At 42.7% G+C, this 23125-nt stretch overlaps 2 protein-coding genes across 5 annotated transcripts in view; one reads left to right on the top strand and one right to left on the bottom strand.

The window, feature by feature from the left end:
- mark3a (MAP/microtubule affinity-regulating kinase 3a) overlaps nt 1-13702 on the top strand; it is a 55783-nt gene extending 42081 nt beyond the window's left edge. For 2 of the 4 annotated variants that reach the window (XM_080751271.1, XM_080751270.1), the window contains exons 13-18: nt 2775-2995; nt 3195-3298; nt 5289-5567; nt 6873-6899; nt 11773-11817; nt 12844-13702. In XM_080751271.1, coding sequence (XP_080607397.1) covers nt 2775-2995; nt 3195-3298; nt 5289-5567; nt 6873-6899; nt 11773-11817; nt 12844-13192 — 1025 coding nt within the window. In that variant the 3' untranslated portion in view covers nt 13193-13702. The remainder of the gene's footprint in view (nt 1-2774; nt 2996-3194; nt 3299-5288; nt 5568-6872; nt 6900-11772; nt 11818-12843) is intronic. The other 2 variants (XM_080751273.1, XM_080751272.1) reach the window with 1 other exon arrangement.
- A 2321-nt stretch (nt 13703-16023) lies between these two features.
- On the bottom strand, nt 16024-22852 carry ckba (creatine kinase, brain a). The gene is made up of 8 exons (XM_080751278.1): nt 22730-22852; nt 22079-22280; nt 20394-20548; nt 20013-20145; nt 18742-18913; nt 18003-18126; nt 17136-17325; nt 16024-16377 (listed from the first exon to the last, which is right to left on the bottom strand). The coding sequence occupies exons 2-8, from the start codon at nt 22269-22271 to the stop codon at nt 16199-16201; spliced, it is 1146 nt and encodes a 381-aa protein (XP_080607404.1). The 5' UTR covers nt 22272-22280; nt 22730-22852; the 3' UTR covers nt 16024-16198.
- Nucleotides 22853-23125: the final 273 nt, after the last annotated feature.

Here is a 23125-nt window from a genome sequence, read left to right as displayed (position 1 = left end):
GATCAATATAGAGGAGATATCTTGAGTGGCCACACATCATCTTTATTGCCTTTGAGCTCAGGAGCCCTCTACTGGCCTTAACATGTAATCCCAGAAGAAAGATCTCTGGCAATAATATCCTATTTTGCAGTGTTTATAAACAATGCACTTTGGTGTAAACATTTTTATGGTGTTCTTGTGGAATCAATGTGGTTCCTAAATTGATTTGATTTTGATGCCAGCCAGTATTCTGCACAGCTCCCTATGTAGAGTGCAATCGCTGTTCACATGCTATGTTGAATTGGAAATATGCAGAGCCACCAAAGAAATGTTATACTGATTAAATGCTTTAGGGTGGTTCACTTTATTTAGTGTTTATGTAAATACTAGTTAAGTTGGAATCTCGGAACAGAATTTAAGAACTATTTCCATGTAAATGCTAGCTCAGAATGTACAAATGGGAACTTAAATGGTCCCATTGATTCAAGTTGAGGTTAATGGATAATTTGATTTGATTTGGATCTCTTTTAGCCATCGGCTAAACTTCCAAGAGTCCAGCAAACACAATACATTACATTACAGTATACAATAATGATGATGAAAAAAAAATAATTGCAGCATAAATATCAAAATACTACTACTGCACCTCCAATGATGATGTCAGTTAATTCAAGTAAAATACAGATTTCCCTTATTCCATGCGAATGTGCCGCACAAAACGCAGACTTCGGGTGGTCATTTCTATATTGTGTTTGGTCACCTTGCTGTAGCTTTATGAATAGGAAATAATAAAGCTTCTTAGTTCCCACATGATACTGTTCCTGTGTGAAAAAGGCTATGGATGAACTTTGTGAATTGATATAAAAGAAAGTTGAGGCTAATGCCAAAGCCCTGGAGACATTGGCACACGAGCATGCGAACAAGGTGGAGACCACTAGCAAACTTGCCTACATCCTAAAGTCTAATGCAGTGTTGTTTTTGACAGCAATTTTTGATTTAGTTTTAGTCATAGTCTTTTGAATAAAATCTCATTTTGTTTTAGTCATAATTTAGTCACCTGAAAAGTTTCAGTTTTAGTCTAATTTTAGTCGACTAAATATCATGAGATTTTAGTTGACTAAATCTACAGTTGATTTAGTCAACTAAAATGTATTTTGGCAGGCCTTGATGGCATCGTAATGACTGATTTTACACTTGGTTGCATGCTGAAAATAGCTGATCTACAAGCTCACAACGCATCGCGCTGCGACGCGTTGTGAGCTTGTAGATCTGCTATTTTCAGCAAGCAACACCTGAGAGCAACCAAACATAAAATGACTCTTCTCCACTAGTCCCTCCCTAACGTTTTAGTCTAGTTTTTATTTTGTTGACGAAATCGTCAATATATTTAGTCTTAGTTTTAGTCATCACAGCTTAGTTTTTATTTAGTTTTTATTTAGTTTTCGTCAGTGAAAAAAACGCAGTCGACACACATTTTTCATCATAGTTTCAGTCGACGAAATCAACACTGGTCTAATGGCTGTTCCGAAACAGAAAACAAAAGAAATCTGCTGGACATGTGAAATGAAAGAATGACACTGCCCAGTTCCCACTGTGGTGTGGGTGGTTTTTTGATTCAATCTGTAAACAATCCTGTATAATTTGCAAAAAACGCCTATACACAGCGTACCCAAAGTAAATTGATTGTTGTTTTTAAGCCATTTGGAGTAATGCATTGGGCATGGTCTCATTTTGAAGGAAACATTTTGAAGTTTCCCCAGAAATACATAATCACTCTGTGTGCAACTGTGACATGAAAGAATGACACTGCCCACAGTGCCCAGTTCCCACCGTGGAGTGGGTGGTTTTTGTAAGTAAAACTAGACCCCTGTGCTGTGTGTTACAGCGTAAATCAGCCACCATCCACAAAACACTGACTCAGCACAGAAGGCACACTTCACTGCTTTTAATTACAATAGTTAATTGCTATAAATAAACATGAACATAGACATTTTCCTCCAGGCATTAGTTGAAAGAAAATTCTCCATGGGAATGACCTGAAGACATTGCCTGTTGTCGTTTCATCTTGTGGTGCTCATATACAAGACACATACGCCAATGCCACTGATTTGGCCTATTACTATAATTTTGATTATCTCTGTGCCAGGATTAAACACTTTAGATCTATTTTATTGATTTCTCATTTAAGCAGGGGAAGCCTACACTAGATGTGAAGCACAGTACTACTTAAAGGCAAAGTGGCAAACATAATACACTGTTTAATAGCTCAGTGAATTAAACAGCGGAAATGTAGTAATTGGGTATTTGGTTAATTTAATTTAGTCTCAAAATAATAATTTTCAATGTTTCTTGAGCATTCAAATATTTCTTTTTAAAGACCTGTTTGAAAAATCTGTGTGCTCTTATCAGTGGAGTGGTGGCTTCGAACAGCCACATGCGGCGCTGAACACCCGCACGATCACATTAATATTCATGATCATGACGTGCTGTGAAGGGCCTTTCTGAACAGGCACTGCAGACTAGTCGATAAATTCCAGGAATCTCTGTATGTAGGTCTTTCTGTCTATCCTTTCCATATCCATAGAACCGTTCATCTGATCGACTTCACACTAGGCAGGTTTATTGCTGAGGACTGCATGGGAGTGCAGTGTCAGATGTGAAGTTGATTGGATGAGCTGTTTTCCAGACAGACAGACGTGTCGTGTCACATGTCATTAGTTCACTCTGTTCTCGTTTTCCCTTCACTGAATGAAGAAAAGCCACAACATGAATGCCGCCTCTCCTTTCCTCTCCAGTTGGTCAGAACGTCACTGGTGGGACGGGCCACCCCAAGCGGAGTCAGACCACTACAGCGGAGAACAGCGTGAAGGAGGAGACCGGGGGCGTTCAGCTCCGTAAGCCCGGCACCCCGGGGAGTCGTGGAGTTCCCCCTGCCAGCCCGCTGCTGGGGAATGCTAACAATCCCAACAAGGCCGACATCCCGGACCGCAAAAAAGGAGCCACCACTGGCCCCAGTGTAAGATACTGAGTGAATTAGACCACACAGATCTCTATATATGTCTGTATGTGTATATAATATATATGCATGATTAAGGTTACATTTGTTCTCCTGATTTTATTTAGTAATATAGTTTTTCAATCACTTAGAAATCTTGATTTTGAATCATGAATTTGTGTATGAACTAACTGATTGCCTCCTCTTCTGTTTCTTGTAGAATAACACTGCGTCAGCAGGCATGACCAGGAGGAACACGTATGTCTGTAGTGACAGAAACAACACAGACCGCCTGTCCGTTATTCCTAATGGGAAGGAGAACAGGTACGTTTCAGTTTGGTGCCAGTCTTTTTTCAGTACAGTCTTGCCATCCCAAACAGTTTGGCGTCAGGTCTAAAGCTGGTGGTTTAAGAGAAAACACCTGGAGGATAATGATCCTGTCTAGAGAACCCCCTTTGTTTTTTTCTTTTTCTTGTGTTCCTATTAAGTTACTTTTCCCCCTTCTTCTTCCGTTTGTCTTTTCTTACTTACTTTTCAATTCTGCCTGTTTGGGTTTTTCTGTTGTTGTTGTTGTTTGCTGTTGACCAAGCAGCATGACTGAGATGGCTTGTGCGACTACTACTAGCCCCTCTTCTGCCTTTGCGCCTGGCGCGTTCGGTGCCTCGTCCAGTTCGGTGCGGATGAGGTATCAAACCGTTGGCCCCCTGTACGCTTGCCAGGCAGGGTGGGCCACTCTGCCACACTCCTACTACGAGCTGGACTACTGCACGCCCAAGTAAGACGGCAGGGACTGCAGCTCTCGCCCCCCATCTGTCTCTCCCCGCTCTCGTGTTTCTCAAACACCCCCAACATCCCCACTCCCCTCGCTAATCCACACAGTCAACCCCGACATCCAGCTGCTTTACGCTGCTCGTCTTAACCTCCTAACTAAACCATGGACTTCACCGCTTGGCTGAGGAGAATAGAGGCAAGCGCTTCTAATGTGGTGTTTCAACCAAGGGTTGGGTGAAAGGAGACTCGAAGGGCAAACGGACTGTAGTCGCATTCTGGATTCAAGGTGTCTGATTCATACTTGTTGAAACCATTTTGTTGAACAAGGAATGTCCTTAATCCAGTTTGCAGGTGTGTTTTTGTGACTGTCAGTCATCCGTCACCAACCGCAAAATGGAAAATCTCTCAGCTGCCCTGTCATAGCTCTGTATAGGAAACACTGCAATAACAGCTATGGTCCTGGTCTCTCCTCAGTCCTCTGCTCTGAACTTTGAACTCTGAGTGCCCCCCCACTCTCCCTTCATCACTTGTCCCTGTCACAAAGGTCCAGATCTGTCACTCACTCACTCACTCATTCCTCCGTAGTTCTACTGTCCAGTCCCCTCAGTTAGCCTTGTTTTTGTTTAGTTTCTAACTGAATAGGTACTGTATACCACAACTCACATCGTTTAAGAGAACGCCTGAGCTTGACATCCAGTATGGTAAATTACGGGTGCTGTAAGTGGTATTTTTTTGGTCAAAACAAAAATCTTTTTTTTTTTTCTTTTTTCTTTTTTAATTAACACATTCCAGGTAACCAATTTATCAGCTTCAATTTTAATATTGTTAGAATTCAAATATTGTCTGCTCTTTTCTATCGTCACTACCCCGAAAATGGGTTTTCTGCTTACTAACGAGCTGGAGATGGACCCGTTCCTGAACACACTTATGATTGACTCAACGATCAGAATACAGAATATAAAGAGATTTATCACTTATTTTAACAACAAAAAATGATAATGTTGGTTACATCTTAACGTCACATTGTTAAATTTGGCTTTTCTACCAGATACTGGAGTAATTTGCCCACCCTCGGTTTATCATCTAACAGGCCAGGTTCACTTAACCTAGAAGTCAGTGGAATGAAGAGACGCCAGGAATCCATGTTCTCAGTCATAAATATGAAGACACAAAGGGGGAGTGACGGCAGCCAGAGGTTTTCCTCTGCACCAAGACACTGTTCCGTACCTACATACTGTCCTAGTGTGGTTATGCTGTGGTTACAGTAGACTGTAACCACATAAAAACCCTATACACTTCATCATACAAATAGCCAACATTGTTCACTACAAGCTCAGTTGTGAGCTTGTACATCGGCTATCTTTGCTATTTGTGAATAAAAATATGATGGGGGGACAAAATTGAAACATATTTCGACAAAAGAAATTTCCCAAAATAGGGATGCCAGGGCAATGCTGGTTAACCTGGCCATCCATAACTTCTACGCCACAATGTGATTGTTTCGCCATTTTCCTCTCTGACCCCCGCCGTCTCTCCACCGCAGCAGCGTAGCGGTGTCTCCCGGCGGCACCCAGAGGAACCCGGGCACGTCCACCCACAGCATCTCCAACGCCGGCACCACTCCCGACCGGCTACGCTTCCCGCGGAGCACGGCCACCCGCAGCACCTTCCACGGGGGCCAGCTGAGGGACCGACGCACGGCCACCTACAACGGACCCCCGGCGTCGCCCACGCTCTCCCACGACGCCACGCCCCTGTCCCAGGGACGCAGCCGCGGCACCAGCAACCTCTTCACCAAACTCACGTCCAAGCTCACGCGCAGGTAAGAGAGACTGCAGCTGCTGATGGAATGTTTGTCATTACATTAAGGCTTTTGGTGGAGTAGCTCAGTTATTATTGCTCAGGTTGTAAACAGGAAGGCTAACGGCGTGCGCTGCTTTTGTCTATGTGCCTTTATGACGGGGGTTGGGGTTTAGGGCTCTTTCTGCTCATTTATGACAATGGACGAAATCAAACTCAAATTATTTATTACTGTTGTATATTTTTTTATTCCAGTGGTTCTCAAATATTTTCTTGGCAAGACACCCAGAATTGATATACAGTATATTTGGCTGTGAACCCCCATCTGAAAATATATTTTGCCAAGGATCCCCCATAAGTGTATTTATAATGATTTTGAAAAGATTTCGGCAGACACCTACATTTTCCGAACAAATTTAAAATCGATCTACAAAGTCCTCACATCACGACACATTGAGAGCTTCTAGATTAGCTGTTTTTGAAGAGACGGAGTATAAAATAGTGTTTAAAGTGGTTAAACTAATTTTGAGAACCACTGTTTTATTCAAATAAAGTTATTTACTTTTTGGATAAAAAAGACTAATAGTTTTTTGCTGAATTGGTGGCCTGAGTAGGAAGTGAATAGACCCCAACCCTTCTGTTCACTGTAGAATCCCCTGTGACTCCCTCTGTACCAATTAAAAACCAATCATAGAATTAGCGTCATTAATTACATGCTTTGGGAGGGGTCGCTCATTGTGCTGTAGAATGTGATTGATTCCTAAACTGTATCTGTCCTATCCTGGCTGCCTGATGAAGACATTGACCTACAGTATTTTACATTGGACGGAATTGAATCCTGTGTGAAGTCCACAGTTATTATTATTAGGGAGAATTCATGCCCTGAAATTGACTTGTAAAATAATACATTTTTAATTATTAACTCTAAACTGAATGATTTCTGCGAATGAGCTTAATTTAAAAAAAAGAAGAAAAAAAAACACTTTGCCACACCCCTAACTTTAACTCTGCAATTTTGACCTTGTAAGACCAATGTATGTTTCTTTTATTTAGCTATATGGAGGACAAAGGCTAAATGTAAACCATTGCTACCTAATCTGGTGTACAGAGCAGGCAGCCAGGCCAGTGACAACTGTTCTGCAATGACTGATCTAAAATGAGGAATTGAAATCAACACCTTTGATAGTTGTACGAAACTGCCCCCCTTTCACTGTTGCTGATTCCAATCACTCCATTTTTGTTCACTCATTCAGATTTCTCATAATCTTTTCCCCTTCACTTCCTCCTTCACCATTTTCACTGTTCCTTTGTCTGGTTTCTGTTGTAGAAACATGTCATTCAGGTTTACCAAAAGGTAGGACCTTTGTCCTTTGCCTTTGCTCTGTGCACAAGTGAAAACAAATAACTTTACTCAACTCGATTCAACTCTTAACTCCCAACTCTTAAAGCCGTGGGCTGCTAACTGCTTCACCTACTAACACACACACACACACACACACACACACACACACACACACACACACACACACACACACACACACACACACAGCTTTGTAGGCAGTAGGTGCAGTCATGTGCCAACGGAGTAGTGCTTCATAACGCTGGTCCTTGGCGATTGCTGATAGCCTTGTCCTTCTAGTAGAATCAAATCGGGGAATACTTGGTCCAGGTGAAGCCAGTTAACACCTGGTCGGATACGAAACCAGCAATGCCAGTGATCCCTTAGGACCAGGGTTAGGAATCCCTGCTTTAGAGGGCTGGAGCCAAATGTATTCTTTGTCGTATGAGCGTGTCGCTCAGTGTAAATGACAGGTTTTCAGTTTACTTTCACTGTGAAATTCAGTTATTTTCAGTGAGTGACACGGTCTTACCACAAATAAAATATAAAATCAGGCTTTAGTGTCTGCATGCTTTCATTTCAAAGAAACACTACACGACATTAGCTTGTGTTCATGAATTCCCCTCTGGTTGAAGGTGTTCTGATCAGTGGAGACACTCTGGTGTGTGGTGTTTGGTTGAACTGAAAGATTGCATTCACGCTGCCCGCTGTGGTGGTACACGACCAGTTCAGCAGAAAATTATCTGTCATAGTTGAGTTAGCTGTTTTTGGCGAGAGACGGCTTCGAATAAAGAGACAACTGATTTGGGAGGCGAGGCCTGTTGGCCTTCTCCAATGAGCTAGGTGTCATCCATACACCACCACGCAGAACAAACACAACTAGCCTGCCACTAATCAATCGCCAATGCATGCCTGGGGTTTTGCTTCTGCAGCTGCTGTGGTCTGTTTTTGTTTTTTTCTTTTCAACACATTAATGATTTAAGTATTGAACTGTGTGGAGTGAGTTTACTGTGGTAAATACACACTGGAGACTGTGACATGATGTTAAAAAGGGTCCTGTGTTGCAGCCTTGATGCCAGCAGTGCGTCTGTGGTTTTGGTTGCGGCAGCGTGTTGCTCACTGTCTCAGTGATCTGCACAGAGCAAATATGTTCTCTTTGCAATCATGTAGCCGCAATGATTTTAGTACAAAATGTTCATTCAAGACAATAGTGATTTAGATTTTCTTATATTTTTTAACTTTACTCATTCCCAAATGAAAATTCAACTGGGTAACCTTTCATAAAGCAAAAAGCAATTTAAAAAAGAAAATACATCCTTTATTTTATTTAAGACGTTTTTATTTATTTATTTATTTTTTGTTAGAGATTATTAGTAACAGTGAATCATATACAACCATTTATTTTTAAAGGAGAGTGTGTACTGCCCTCCTGTTTTTTTAAATTTGTCTTATTGACAGACAGGAAGACTAGAATAGTCAAAGGAGGGAGGCTCTAATGTGGTTCCATCTCAGTCAATGTGTATTTTTGCATCAACAACAGGAACAAATATTTTACTCAGGATGTTTCCTCGAGTGGTCAAAAAAGTGATGTTTTTGCCACAGATCCTGATCAGAAGTCAGATTTTCACCGATGATTCGTGGCTCAATTTGTGCCTTGGGTTTTCACTTCAGTACATGTGAAAAACAGGAAAGCGGGTGTAGACACTAGACGGATGGGATGATGTCACACTTGGGTCTGTGCCTACATGGTATGTTTGGTGTCTGGCTGAGCAAACCTGGATGCCTCCTAGATGAGATGTATTAAATCCCAGAGGCCGGCATTGAATATGGATAAGGTTACAAGACACGGAAACAGTCCCCAATCTCAATATAATCTACAATGGAAAAGGCACAATCTAAACTCTGGGTCTGAATACAATAGGCATCGTACCTGAGGAGGAATGATGCAGGGGACCGGGCTTATTGTCATGACAACATGTATACGCAGTGGTTCTCAAAGTGGGGTCCAGGGACCCTCAGGGTTCCTTGGGGGGGCTTCTAAATGGACCCTTATAGGAAACTCTCTTGTAATTCTTCAAAGCGGGCAAATGGATCCGAATGGATCTTTATGGGTCCATTTGGTTTATTTGCACACATAATTGGGGTTCTTGAAATGAAAAAGTTTGAGAACCACCGGCGTAGACTTTTTCCTTCATGCACTGAAGAGGATCACCTGGTATTTGCTCCTATCTGGGCCATGTCTCCAGACACAGCAGTGCCCTCTGGTGGCTGGCCGAGGGGTGAACTGCCTCCCATCATCCTGCCAGTGCCATCTATCAACTCTCATTAGTCTTATCTGTTTTGGACAGGAGGCTCTGATGTCATCTATCACGCCATCATCACTGCGTCCCCGTCTCATTCCTTTCACCTCATCTTCCTCACTTGATTTATCTGCTGTCTGTCATCTTCCCATCCATTCGGCAAATTGGTCATCAGTCACAGCGCACCGTTGATCCCACCTCCTCATGTCCTCTCTCTCTGCGTTAGCTAGCTTCCCTCACTCCTCTCTTCACAACCTCCTCCTCTTCTTCTTTCTCATCTACCTTTGATGTGTGTCTTCCTAACCTTCCTGTGCCCTTTAACCTTTGACCTGTCACTGCTCTTCCTTCCTACCTATGTGTCTTAGGGTCAGTATTGACCCAGCCAAAAGGCAGACAGGCAAATCAGGGCCTGCCGTCCCCTCTGCCCAGGGAGCAAAGACCCTTAGTAAGTCTTCTGTCCAGCTATCTGGCCTGTTTGTTTTCTTTCTTCTCCGCTCCGTCGCTCGATCCTTCCTTCCTTCCTTCCTCCTCGCCATCTCTCCATTCTTGGCAAATCACGAGTTCATGAAATTTCATTCTTTCACATTTCAAGTCTTTCTTTGGCTTTCCATGTCCGTTCTTTATCACTCTTCATTTTTTCTTTCTTTCTTTTTCACTCTTGCATCCCTTCTGTCATTCTTTCTTGCTCTTTCTTTGTCACTATTCATTTTTTCCGTACTCTCTTTATTACCCTTTCTTTCATTCATTCTTCCTCACGCTTTCTTCCAATGTTTTTTTCTTTTCCTTCTCACTCTTTACTTCTTAATCTTTGTTTTCTCATTTCTCTTCTCGCCATTTCTTTTTCCCTCGCTCTCATGTATCAGTTTATTTTTCAAAACCCATGCTCTTTTTTCAGAATCCATCTTTTCTTCCAGATTCAGGAGCAGCAGATATAGAGAGTTGTAGGAAGTCGCAGAAGGAGATCTAGAGTAAGGGACCGCTTCAAACCCGCCCCCCCCCCCCCCCCCCCCCCCCCCCCCCCTCCCCTCCCTCCCACCGCGCACACGCCAGTCAGTCAGCTCTGTCACGGTTACTTACGTAGGACGGAACACAAACACACATGACCTGCAAGCGCCCCTTGTCTTTGTGTACACGTGTGTGTCACGCATTCCACAGTTTCTTGTTCCTTCCTTCCTTCCTTGTCCCAAGATTCTGTCTCAGCCCTTATCTTGACCCTCTGCTATTGCCGTAGAACACTGAATCCCTCAGGATCTTCGAAACCCATGCCGCCTTCCTCTCTGTTCCAGGCTGGTCTTGCATGCAGCCTTACACAACTCTAGCTTGATACTCAGCAGAAAATTAGGCTTAGTTTTGGGTTGCTACTTGCTAGGGAGTTATTTTCCTTTGTCAAATGGCTTGTAGTTGGAAGAACTGGTTACAAATTCACTTAGCAGTCGCTCTGCGTTGTCTCTCCGTTTCTGGGACAAATCTCATAAGGTATATTTTAGCCAGTGACAGGAGAGGACAAACGGAGGACAGAAGACAAAATGGGCACACGACTGCTCTGCTTTCCTTTTCCTTCCAATAAGCGATTGATTTACAGATGACAACTTCTGGGGGATTTGTCTCAGGAATGTCCTTAATCAGACAGGAACATCTTGTTACCAGGAGGTATTTGGGTGGATGTTTGACCTTACTGTATCTGTCAACATCACCCTGAAAATGTCCGCAGTGGATCAAAATTCAGGTCATGTCTCTTCTTCTATGCCAGCCACCTAAACCTCTGTGCAAAACTGCACATGCACTCATTGCACTGTAACTCACACTGCATTGCATAATCAGTGTTGTATCAGGGCTTCACAATTTTGACAAAAATAATGATATTACAAATATTAATTGAGATTGCAATGAAGGCAAATCAATATGGGTATGCCACCTGACGCTATCAACCTTTAAAGATAATACAGAATACATATTTATTATTTATACTATAAGATGACAATACTTGGGCTTTGGCCACTTTGAATAAGATTATGTACAGAATACATTGTGAAACGCCCCAAACCTTTGCCTTGTTCTATGGAAATTGCAGTAGTCAGTATTGGGACTTGAAAATCTCTTTGTCCCACTACATTGTAGACCATCTTACATTGTATCTGGAAGTCACATCTATGTTCTGGTGAATGTGAAAGTGCTTTAACACATCGCTCCATCAGCTGCATCTCCGTCTCACTCTCTGTTGAATGTTCTGTACAACATTTCTTATATCTGTTTGCTTTTTAAATTTGTTTATTCTCCTTCACAACACACATGAAGGCGTTTGTATTTGCCACTGATCATCAATGGGTTTTCTTTCTTTCTTTCATTCCCATTGATCCTAATGGAAGGAGAAATGTCTTCCATTTTCGCTGTGTCTGGTAGAGGCTCTTATTACACAACTCAGCTTCACTATTCTATTCCTCTCCCTCTTCTGTGTCAACACTTTGCTCCACATCAATTCACTGTTTACTAAAATAAATTCACTATTTACATAAAGTAAAACGCATAACTGTTGTGCACAAACCACAACTTTGTTTTTTCTTCCCTCCCTCATCGACTTTTGCTCCCAGAGTCTCAACCGAGTTTGAGAGAAACGGGAGACCTGAGGGCTCAAGGTGAGGTTGTCTGTTTACATTCCCAGTGACCGGTAGGTCACCGTTTTCATGTTCTCTGTGTACAATCTGTCGGTCAAAACACAAGCCTCCTGGTTCCTCCCTGCACTGTCTCTTCTGGGTTGTTTTAACGTGTCACAGGTCTCAAGAAATTTGCTCCAGTTAACATTTTTGTTGTCACGTGTGTGGTTTATAGTTTTGCATGGTGCTGGATTTGTGTTAATGCCTTTGTTAACTAATGTTGCATGTTTTGGTATTTTGAACTAAAAGCTGGCCCAAATACCCTACTTACCTCAGCATGGATTTATCTACGGGGTGAGCAATCACCATCAACCATAATCAATCAAATGCTTATACTTTTTCTGTGGCTGATAAATTTGTCTACTCTGTCAGTGGCTTTGACAGATAGCCAGCCAGTCCCTTCTCTGAACTAATTATAAAATTGTCTACTAAATCAATTAAAGTTGCGGTTTCATTTTGGAATCGACTGGCAGCTAAAAACTTAATGTAATCATTACAATATAACCTAAAAATAAATGTCCTACCCTCTTCGTTTGTTCATGTTGCCCCGAATGGCCTCAAATCTTGATTAGGGCTGCAACTGTGATTGTTTTATTGATTACTTTTCTGATCAATCGAACCGAGACACACACACACACACACACACACACACACACACAATATCAACAAATCAATTAAGCACTTATTGACTTTATTTTATACTTCATTGCACAACGGTGGTTATTTTCAAAATAACCAATCTACGAGCACACATCACATTGCACCGTTTTTTGAGCTTATAATGACATGTCCCCCCCCCAAAAAAAAATAAGGCACCATTGAACATTTCTTGAATATTGGATATCGTTTCCAAATGATTAAATCTATTAGTTCGATTAACTGTTGCACCCCTAATCTCGATGCCGTCCGTGCTACTGTGCTGATGACAAACACACAGAGAAGAGAAGAGAACCCCCTAAAAAGTAACCAGCGCTAATCCTGTCCTTTTTGTCTGCCCCCCCTGAACAGTCGCCATGTACCTGGGGATCAGAAGGGGGAAATTAAAGACAGTGGTAAACCCCGCTCCCTCAGATTCACTTGGAGTATGAGGACCACCAGCTCCATGGAGCCCTGCGACATCATGCGGGAGATTCGCAAGGTGCTCGACGCCAACAACTGCGACTACGAGCAGCAGGAGAGCTTCCTGCTGCTGTGCGTGCATGGCGACGGACACGCCGAGAACCTGGTGCAGTGGGAGATGGAGGTGTGCAAGCTGCCGCGGCTGTCGCTCAACGGCGTCAGGTTCAAGCGGATATCCGGCTCCTCCATCGCTTTCAAAAACATCGCTTCCAAAGTTGCCAACGAGTTAAAGCTATGAACAAAAGGGTTTAAATCGACAAAAAAAAAAAAAGTATAAATATATATATATCTAGAAGTATTTAAGCTGTACAATCATCCAAGTAGCAGTTTCCAAATGTCTTTCTTTTTTTTTTTTCTAAACAAAATACAGCAGAGTATGTATTGAATATTATAATGTATAGAGTAAGGCTTTTTGGCAATAATCACTGAGTTACTTACTAATATCTTGTCAAGTCTGTACCGACCACACGGGGGCTCCACCATTGAGTTGAATATGATTTGTCATGCTGTGAACGTGGACAAAATGAGCATTTCTAGTCTTATTTATTTCATTTTTTTCTTCCCCCTTGAACAGAACATCAACGATAACAAATGGAAATCAACGTAGTTTTTGTTTTTTTCAGTGTAAATAGTGTATCTTACTTTCAAGACGGCTTCACCGCAATACGGCTTTTTTTCCTTCTTCTTTTGTATCGTTTTAAAGTAGAGATGAGGGGAAGTCCATAGAAATGCCCACATGGTTAATAAGATTCACTCACGTCTCAATTAAAGTGTCTGTCAACTTGATTATTTGTCTCTCAATATTCATTTAGTTTTTAGTTTTTTATTTTGTTTTCTTTTTACACCAAATGAACATGGTGATTATAACGGATGTAGAAATCAAATGTATAATTTATGCTTTGTCGTATGACGAACTAGCGTATCGTCTCTGTCAGGTGGAAACATCATATGTCCAAAACTCTCACTTGAACTAATGACAAAAGTAGCAGATCTACAAGCTCAAAACACGTCGCTTCGCATTTCGAGCTTGCAGATCTGCTACAGCTACTTTTGATGGTTTTGTGTAGCTGAGTAGGACTAGGATGATCAAAAAGAACAAAGTAAAAGAAAATATATTAAATATGGAGATGAGAGGTTTCTGCCCGACGGCAACGATATCTACCTTCTATTGCATCTGCAGCACATTGTGAGTGGAGGGGTTATGGATGGGTTTGATCTGTAGAGAGCAGGTGGTGCTGAGGTACAGATGCACCGTTGAGCCTCCTGGAGGTGTTAGTTCAATAGTTCAATATCGTTTAAAGCAGGGGTCTTCAACAGGGGGTCCGGGACCCCTAGGGGGTCCTCAGAGTTACTACAGGGGGACCGCCAAATCGTTGTGTGATGGGATAATTCTTTCCAAATTAACAACTTGAACACTCTCATCCAAATTCTGAGGAGAATGTTAGCCAAAAAATAGCAGATCTACAAGCTTTCATCGCCTCGCAATGCAAGGCGGTGAGAGCATGTATATCGGCTATTTTTGGCATAGGTTTGGTGAAGAGGTCAAAAAGAGCAGACCAAGGTGAAAGGTCAAGTTTAGTAAGTAGCGACATTTAAATGGTTAAAAGTCTGAAAGAAAAACACACAGTTCTGTCTGTCATAGTTTACGAATCTATCGATGAAAGTCTGTATCACACATTTATGTGTAGAGGGGGTCCCTCCATGTCTCAACTAAGGGGTCCTTGGCCTGAAAACATTGAAGACTCCTGGTTTTAAGTGCTAGGTTTAACAGACCATCTGTGATATGGGGCACCCCAATACCACACCTGCTCTCACAAGCCCACCACTTCCTCTTAACATATAATCTAGGTTTCTGCAAGTCTGCTCGTCAGAAGTAGCAAGGCAAGATTATTTGTACAATGGGTGTGTATGTGATTGGGGATTGGTCCATTGAAAGTGCTATACACAGTACGAAGACACAATGAACACAGAATTTCAAAACGGTATAGGCTACGTTAGATTAATAGAAAAACTAAAATTATAGAATTACAGTGTAGCATATCCTCAGTAAAATGCGTGTAAGAAAGAAAAGCTTTCAATATTGATTTAAATGGCCAGAGTTGCAGCAGATGATTTTTTCCAAAAACTAAACTCTGCTTCTCCACATTTAGTTTTAGTTCTGGGGACATAATAGCCTGACACTCAGCCTGATTGACACTTTGTTTCCTTCATTAAACAATTTTTGAAAGGGGCGTGGCTAGCGATTCGGAACCAGGCTAGGGACATAAAGCAGACCTGTCCCAAACGACTTGAAGGGTCTGGCTGGTTCATGTATCACAAGATCGGAAATTTATTTTTGCCTTATTTTGAAAGCAATTTTATGACAGACAAGAACTGGAATTATGATTCTTTCTTGGTATTTGTAAGGACTAGCAGCAGCAATCTGAATCGACTACAGTATGAGATGCACTAAGATGGCCACTTTCTGGGTACTGTCAATGCTACAATAGTACGTTTTTAGTTTTGCTGTGAATGAGATGTGCAACGTCTGTAAAAGTGACTGACATTTTTAATGTGAGTTTAGTGGTTGGAATATTCAGTAGCTCAAATCAGTGGATAATGTTTTCCTTGATAAAGATCTAAGCTAATTCTTGTATAATTTGTAAATATACTGCATTCAAGAAGTTGAAATGTTTTGGCAATGTCATTAGCTTTAAAAGCATACATTAGAACTCAATAGAAATGCTCTAAGTTAGTGAAGGGCAGCCATGAGGATTGGATTGACAGTGGCATGTGACAGTCGGTTAACAGGTAAGATTTTAATAGTTTGGGCAATATGACATCTATTGGTAGAGTAATGCTGGTGATCAAGGCATGTCATTTGACTGCGCGGCTGTGCGCAACATGTGTAAATATGAAGCTTTCTAGTCTTGAGGTTTGCAGTATTTTACCCATAAATACCCACATTCACTTGCAATTAATCTGCTGTGAATGCATTTCATGTCTAAACATTGTTCCACCGGCTTTGGAATAAAAGACCATGATAATGCCACAGTTATACATTTTAAGTAACACCACCACAACGACAACTCGGATCAGAACGATTTTTATTCCCTGCTCAAATCCACCCTCACATTCAAACCACTATGTGAGAGTTAGTGCCATTTTAATACAGAGTGCATTCCAGGACAGAGTTTAACATTCATTGACAAACAAACTGAGGAGAGGAACAGTAACGGGGGGGAGGAGGTACAGCAGGTTGGGCTTATTTCTGGGCGGGCATTATGTCATCGATGGACTGTCCCTTCTCCAACCTCTTCTCCATCTCAACCATCACCTTGACTCCATCCACCACCATCTGCACCAGCTCCACCTCGGAGAAGCCCAGTCTGTCAGCGTTGGAGATGTCGAACACACCGCCCACAGCAGCCGTGTCAACACCACCTGAGAGGCAGAACAGGGTGGATGTTGGGTGATTATGTTCAGTCTAAGCCCTATTTACACACACACACTCCACTGAGCTTTTGACATTTTCATCGAACGTTCATCCGGCATTAATTAGGGATGGGACGATAAGCGATGTTATCGTTTATCGCGATAAAAAACACTCACGATAATCGTATTGTGGAGATTTTATTTATCGTGATATCGTCCTCCGTCATGCACTGGGATCAATACACCTTTTATTTACCGAGCTGCATATCTGGTACCACTTAAACCCTCTATAATTGGTAAAGGGTACTTATAATATACGTACTTGGTACAGTCTTTTTTTTCACACTACCATATCTCTTGGTGACGCGTTGTGAGGTTGTAGATCTGCTATTTCTTGGCAAACGTTCCGCCCCAGGATAATGGATATTTTGATTAACGCGCTAATATTGTAAATCGCTTTTTCTTTGTTCACAATAATCGTGAGTAGTATTAATTCATGCCCAGATTAGGGACCCTAGGGTTTGTGTGGTTAACCACTATAACCCTGCGTCTCCATTTTGAGTTATAGGCAAAATCATAAAATAGATTGACTAGCGCGTGTAGTTGTGTATTTATCTACATATGAAACATTGCAGCGATGTATCATTGTATAGACAACTAGATGGACAAGATTTCCCTACTGAACTTTTTTTTTTCTTGCTGAAAAAACGAACAAACCGTGAAGTAGCGATCAAGTTTGAGTGTGTTGTATGGAGAAGAGTACTCACCAGTTCCACGTTTCTGGCACCTTGTCCTCTTGAGAACCTCTTCGAATTTGGCATGCTTGCTCAGGTTGGGCAGTTTGACATGCACTCCTGCACGCAGGCCGGTTCCCAGGTTAGAGGGGCAGGTGAGAACGTAGCCCAGATGCTCGTTCCACATCAGTTCATGTCCTCTTTCTTTGAGCAGGCTCTCGATCTGCAGAGTCAAACAATGAGAACTTAGAAACTAGAAAGACGCAATTCGGGGAAATTCACCCTTTGTTAGCCTTCTGGTTGGTCCCTGACTGACCAACCAGCAGGCTCTATCTGCCTTGTTCCGCCTTTATGTTGAATTTGCTAAAACAATTTTTGAGAAATAAAAACATTTAAAAACATGCTGATCACTATACTGCCACTGAGCAGCTCCATTTTACTGAAACCAAGTTTGAAATTAGAATTGAACACAATAATACGAAGCAACTGAATTAAAATGGTAATGGATGGAGTGTCCCACCAAGACTCAGCAACCAATGGGTGTGAAGAGGGGCGGGAAAACGGGCGGGACTTGACAAAGGGTGAATTGCAAGTGTGGTTGCCCATTTATAGCCAAAATGCCATGTGACGCTTGACCAATCCTCAAGCTTGTACCACTCCTCCATTGAACTCAATGGACTTGGGGTTTACTCTATGAAGTCTTATACTCTATAAAGTTGGAGGAGAACAATAGTGGTGTGTTGCCACACTAATAGGTTTGGTCTTAATATCATTAGCCACCTCATTCACCCCCCACCCCACCCAAGGGGTAGAGGGTCCCTATTCTGACATACTTAGAATAGGGACCCTATGGTTCATGTGGTTAAAACCTGATCGCCAGATCAGGTTTTCACTACCAACCTTGGTGAGGCCGGTGCAGAAGCGGGTGAAGACTTGCTTCATGTTTCCTCCCTTCTCCATGGAGATGACACGAAGATGGTCCTCCTCGTTGACCCACACCAGGAAGGTCTTGTTGTCATTATGCCTGTCATACACAACAAAATCACAGCTTGCTTAATCTTCCAATTGAAAAATCAAACCTCGGTTCGAAGTGAAGCGCTGAATTTCTATTCTATGTGTTCTAGAGCTATGAAATCTGTGTTCTAGATCTATACTTTCTATGTGCTTTAGTTCTATATTTTTATGAATTCTGAACGAATGAATGATTTTGTCTGGAGGGCCAAATTGGCATGTGAAGCTTGACCAATCCTCATTTGGTCAAGCATGCACGGGACAGACAAAATTGACCAATCACAGCGCAGAGATGCACAGGACAGGTACGGGACACACAAAGCCACACTTGGAAGCGGCTTTCACCGCTTCAAAAAGTGACACCTGCACAATTACCAATTGAAGATATTACTATATATTTGTGAGTGGTGTAAACCGCTCCTACATCTGGCTTTGTTTGTCCCGCATCCGTTTGTACATATGACCAGGGTCACACTGGCCAAGCTTCGCAGGACGCTTAATGAAAATAAGTCATAAATGGCGCAGCTCACTTCACACTTGGGGTGTGTTTTTGTCCTTATAAACTGATGCATGCTGTTGACGTATTCAAACAGGGGAAACCAACTCTGAATGGATCAAAGGTCCCTACCAGATCCCCCTGGCATCAGGCCAGTCCCGGCCCATCCCAGAGGCCAGCAGCAGAGGAGAGACTGGCTTGTCGAACAGGAAGTGGTCGTCAATGAGCTGCTGTTGCTCGGCATCTGTCATGTTCTTCAGGGCGTAGTACTTCCCCTTCAGGTCTCCTGACAGAGCTGCCAGAGCTGACAAGAAGAGGACAAACGAGTTCAGAAAACATTGCATAGACTTTGCTTTACTGCAGGGGTCTTCAAACAGGGGGTCCGTGACCCTTAGGGGGTCCTCAGAGTTACTACCGGGGGGCTGCCAAATCTTTGTGTGATAGGATCATGTTTTTTTTACATTAACCACTTGAACACTAGCATCCCTATTCTGAGTGGAACATTCGTCAAAATAGCAGATCTACAAGCTTACAACGCCTCACGCTGCGAGGCGTAAGCTTGTAGAGCGGCTATTTCTGGCAAATAGGTTTGTAGAGGGAAAGGAATAGCAGACTGAAGTGACGGTTCAAGTGGTTAAATACACATTACTCCAACATGATGACAGTGCTGTCAAACAAGTCTAAGCTGTCAAAGAAATCTATGGACCCTTAATCTGCAACACAAATGTATACAATATGTAGTGGGGGTCCCTGCTTCATCCCTCTCAACTAAGGGGTCCTTGGACTGAAAACATTGAAGACCCCTGCTTTACTGGCAATACTACAGGAATGTTATAACATACCACCACTAGAGGGCACCCCGTACCAACTTAACAGCAGTCAGCATTCTGGACATATTGTCTCTGGACATATTGTCGTCCATACCATAAGTAACTGTAATCTAATGTGACACATTCTATCACAGCACTGTTGATTTTGTCACAGCATTTTGTCACTCAACTCCTACTAGCAGTGAACCTGTGGCTGTTACACACACACAAAACACAAAACACCAGACTAATGCACATGTACACTATGCCTTTGTCTTTTTACTTGTACAGTAGCCAATCATTTTTACCCGTTCTACCAATTTAGTCGTTATGCCATTTAATTCCTCTACACTTATTTCTGTGTTTCCACTGCTGTTCCTCTACTAGCTCCCCTGCCAGTGAGGAGCCCCCAAAGGGAGGACTGGAGCCTCTTGTACTCCTCCCGTTAAACACCGGTGTTAAATGGGAGGAAAACGTGCAGCAACAAAGATCACCCTCCCCCCTTCCAACTTCCCCCTCTCAAACACAGGCCAATTCTCTGTTCTCTTTATATAGGTCAAGATAGAGGACATCCTCTATTCTGGTCTATTGTACCTTCTTCGGAGAGTTTCTCCACAGCCCGCCTCTCGCCACGGCTGCAGTGTGGCGGCAAGGAGAGGCCGCGGATACTCCTGCCTGTTCGGACGCGGGAGCTCAGGACGTAGTTGGGGTCAAGGTCATCCCCACCCTGAGGAAGGAAGGAAAAACACAAGCATAAATTAGGTTAGGATGTCCTGGTGTTCTGAGCACTGCGTTTTAATCATATACTGTACTGTATCTCGACTGTTTCATTCTACCGGGTAGAGGCCTAGGCTAGTGTACACATGCAAATGTGTGGAGAAGGCATTCTAATCTCCCGTGAGTCTGAGTACGGTGTTCAACTAGAGGTTTCCAGAGTCCTGGGCCATGTGATGTGATGCTGTATTGCAGCAGTACCTTCAGGTTGTCAGAGTTGAGGTCGGTCTTGTGCTTGTCTGTGGGTTTGTAGCCTCCGTGTCTGTCCTCGATCACGGGGTCCAGCAGCTCCTTGAAGACCTCGTACGTCTCCTCGTCTCCGGCCACGCAGCCCACGGTCATGATGAAGGGATGGCCTGGATAGACGGAATACAGTCAAACAGGAGACAGTCCCCCCAACTCCCCTTTTGTCGTTTCAAGGTAGCCTCCATCACAGGAATGTAATATTTTAGTCGCACAACCCCCCTTTTGTCGTTTCAGGGTATCTGTTACTGTACATCTGCCATGAAGTGTAACCATCTTAACTATTAGGAGTAGGGGTGTCACGATTCTGGCAATCTGGGAACCCCATCGGCAAAATAATATATATTCTTTTTAGATTATATTTATTGATTTCAAGGTCATAATTTGATTAAATGTATGGTTACATTTTGCACTGTTGGATAGAATTATGCAGTTGAAATCCTAGGGGCTTTTGCACGTTAGATAACAATCTGTACTCTACTGCTATGTAGAAGCTCCGCTCCTATTATGTAACTGCAGTGTGTACTCCAGTCTTCACATCAAACAGCAGGTGCCATTAGCTCTTGATGGCAATAGGACTTCGATTTTAAAGCCATGCATTCAATTCTTGCTCATTTCGATATTGCCATACCCCCCCAATTACAGTAGGAGCTGTGGGTGCCATTAACGCCGTGTCTGGGGAGCAGTTTTGGGTTAAGTGTCTTAATCAGGGACACTTCCAGCACAGACTGAGCAGAGTGGAGGGCGAATCAAGGACCTTTTTGATTCCCATACAGCCTCTCCATTCAGCTACGGCCGCCCTAAAAGCCCTAACCTTGCATGCATGTTGAATTTGAACAGGATTTATTTTGAACTTGGTGAGAGCCCTTATGAGTCAATCCTCGTCTGAATGACACCATCTATGGTGAAGCCTTTGTGGGTGGTTGGTTGACACGCTTTCACAGTCTCTTGCACATCTCCAGGGTGAGGAGGAACTTGTGGTTCCAGTGCTGAATTAGATCTGTTAACTCATCCACAGCCGACAGTCCCTTGGTGTTCGTTTTGGCCACCTCTTAGTATCAAAAGACGCATTCTATTACAGGGTGAAGGCAAGTTGCCTGTCGTGCTACACATACAGTAGCCCATCAGATTTGTCTTTAATTCCCCTTGAGAAGGTTTTGAATATATGAGGATGCCTCGTGGGCAATTAATTGTATTTGGCTGTGGTTGTCAACACTACCTACAGTAATCATAATTTGGAGCTCTTGCTCTGAAAATATGAATTACTTTACATATTTGTAATTTTATTTTTAACCATTTTTTTTTTACATTGATAATAAATCTGTTCTGCCCTATGCAATAGTGATTCTGTGTTGTCCACATGAAATTCCTTAATTGGACCTTTTGTGTTGCAGCCAGGCTAGCATAAAATCTAGGCTAATCTTGCTCTTCAATTGTTTTAAACCATGTGGACAAGGTCACAGCGAAAAGCCTCTCCCGTTCTGGGCGTGCATTAACGCTAATGCCACGGGCGCTGCTGCTGCCTGATTCTCGTTATGAAACGCCATCGATCAGAAGCTTAGAGGCAGCTTGGAGGGTGCGGGGTGGGGTGGGGTGGAGGCTTGGAGGGTGGGGTGACCGTGGAGGCTTTTCCTTGTTCTTACCTGGGTTGTCAATGCCGGTTTGAATGACATCATCCAGGGTAAATCCACTGGGTGTCTGTTTGTCCCTCAGCCGTTCGTACATAGCAGGAGTCAAGACCTTGGCCATATGATTGTTGTGTTTGGTGAGGTCTGGAAACTCCTCAGCGGATTTGTATTTCAGCTTCATAGCGTTGTGCGTGTTACCGAAAGGCATGATTGATCCCTAGACGCCAGTGGGGGGTGGAAGACATGGATGCATTGCATTAGCTCGGAGGAATAAATAAAACCCCCATCGAGATCACACTATCAGTATCACAGATCGGATTATTCATAAATCTAAAAAGGCAATGCACCAGGATCTACGAGATTAAGGCGATGGTTATAGCTAATGCATTGACGGCACTGCACAATGCATTACAATATGTACAAAACAATATCAAAATTTCGATGCATCAACTCTTAATTATATTATATATATAACAATATATTATTATAAGAATGCATTTAATGTGTATTTAGGCCATTTCCCCCATAATCTGTCGACATGAACGAACAAAACCTGACAATGAAATATGATAATGTAGGCTACATGGAAAAAATGAAAAGGAATGCATTTTGGTAAACATTAAAAAAATGATTAAATCCGAGGGGGAAAAAACAAGATAATCCTACCTGTTGTCGTCGAACGTCACTACTACTACTACCAGTAGATACAAAGATCCCTATGTTTACGGCCGAGGAACAAACTACAGTATCGCCAGCGTTCAGCAGCTGAGAGTCCGGGCAGGACAATGAGCTGCGTCCCTGCTTTATAGAAGACGCTGTCGCCTCCCATTGGCCACTATTTGTAGTCCATTCATTCCATTGGAGGCGCTGGCTTGTCTTCTGGAGTTAATTGGACCGCGTTCTCCAATGGCATGATATAAAAATGTGCTTTAATTTCATTAAAATGCATGGAATTCCTTGTTCGCTGTGCTTTCCACGAGAACAAAAGGTTTTTGGGGGGAGAAGTGGTGGGGGCATGATTACCCAATTTGAGGTTTTGGTAGGTTTTTTGGGAGGGAGGCA

This window comes from Nannobrachium achirus (assembly GCF_963921795.1).
Source record: "Nannobrachium achirus genome assembly, chromosome: 20".
Classification (NCBI taxonomy): domain Eukaryota; kingdom Metazoa; phylum Chordata; class Actinopteri; order Myctophiformes; family Myctophidae; genus Nannobrachium; species Nannobrachium achirus.
The sequence above is the reverse complement of the archived record's forward strand: the minus strand, read 5'-3'. Positions and strand labels throughout refer to the sequence as shown.

Bases quoted from the DNA above. Each gene is read 5' to 3' on its own strand.
- ckba (XM_080751278.1), bottom strand. From the start codon at position 22,271: ATGCCTTTCGGTAACACGCACAACGCTATGAAGCTGAAATACAAATCC. The intron at 20,549-22,078 runs GTAAGAACAAGG...CCGTCTATCCAG, and splicing joins AACCGGCATTGACAACCCAG to GCCATCCCTTCATCATGACC. The intron at 17,326-18,002 runs GTTGGTAGTGAA...TTGACTCTGCAG, and splicing joins TCTGCACCGGCCTCACCAAG to ATCGAGAGCCTGCTCAAAGA.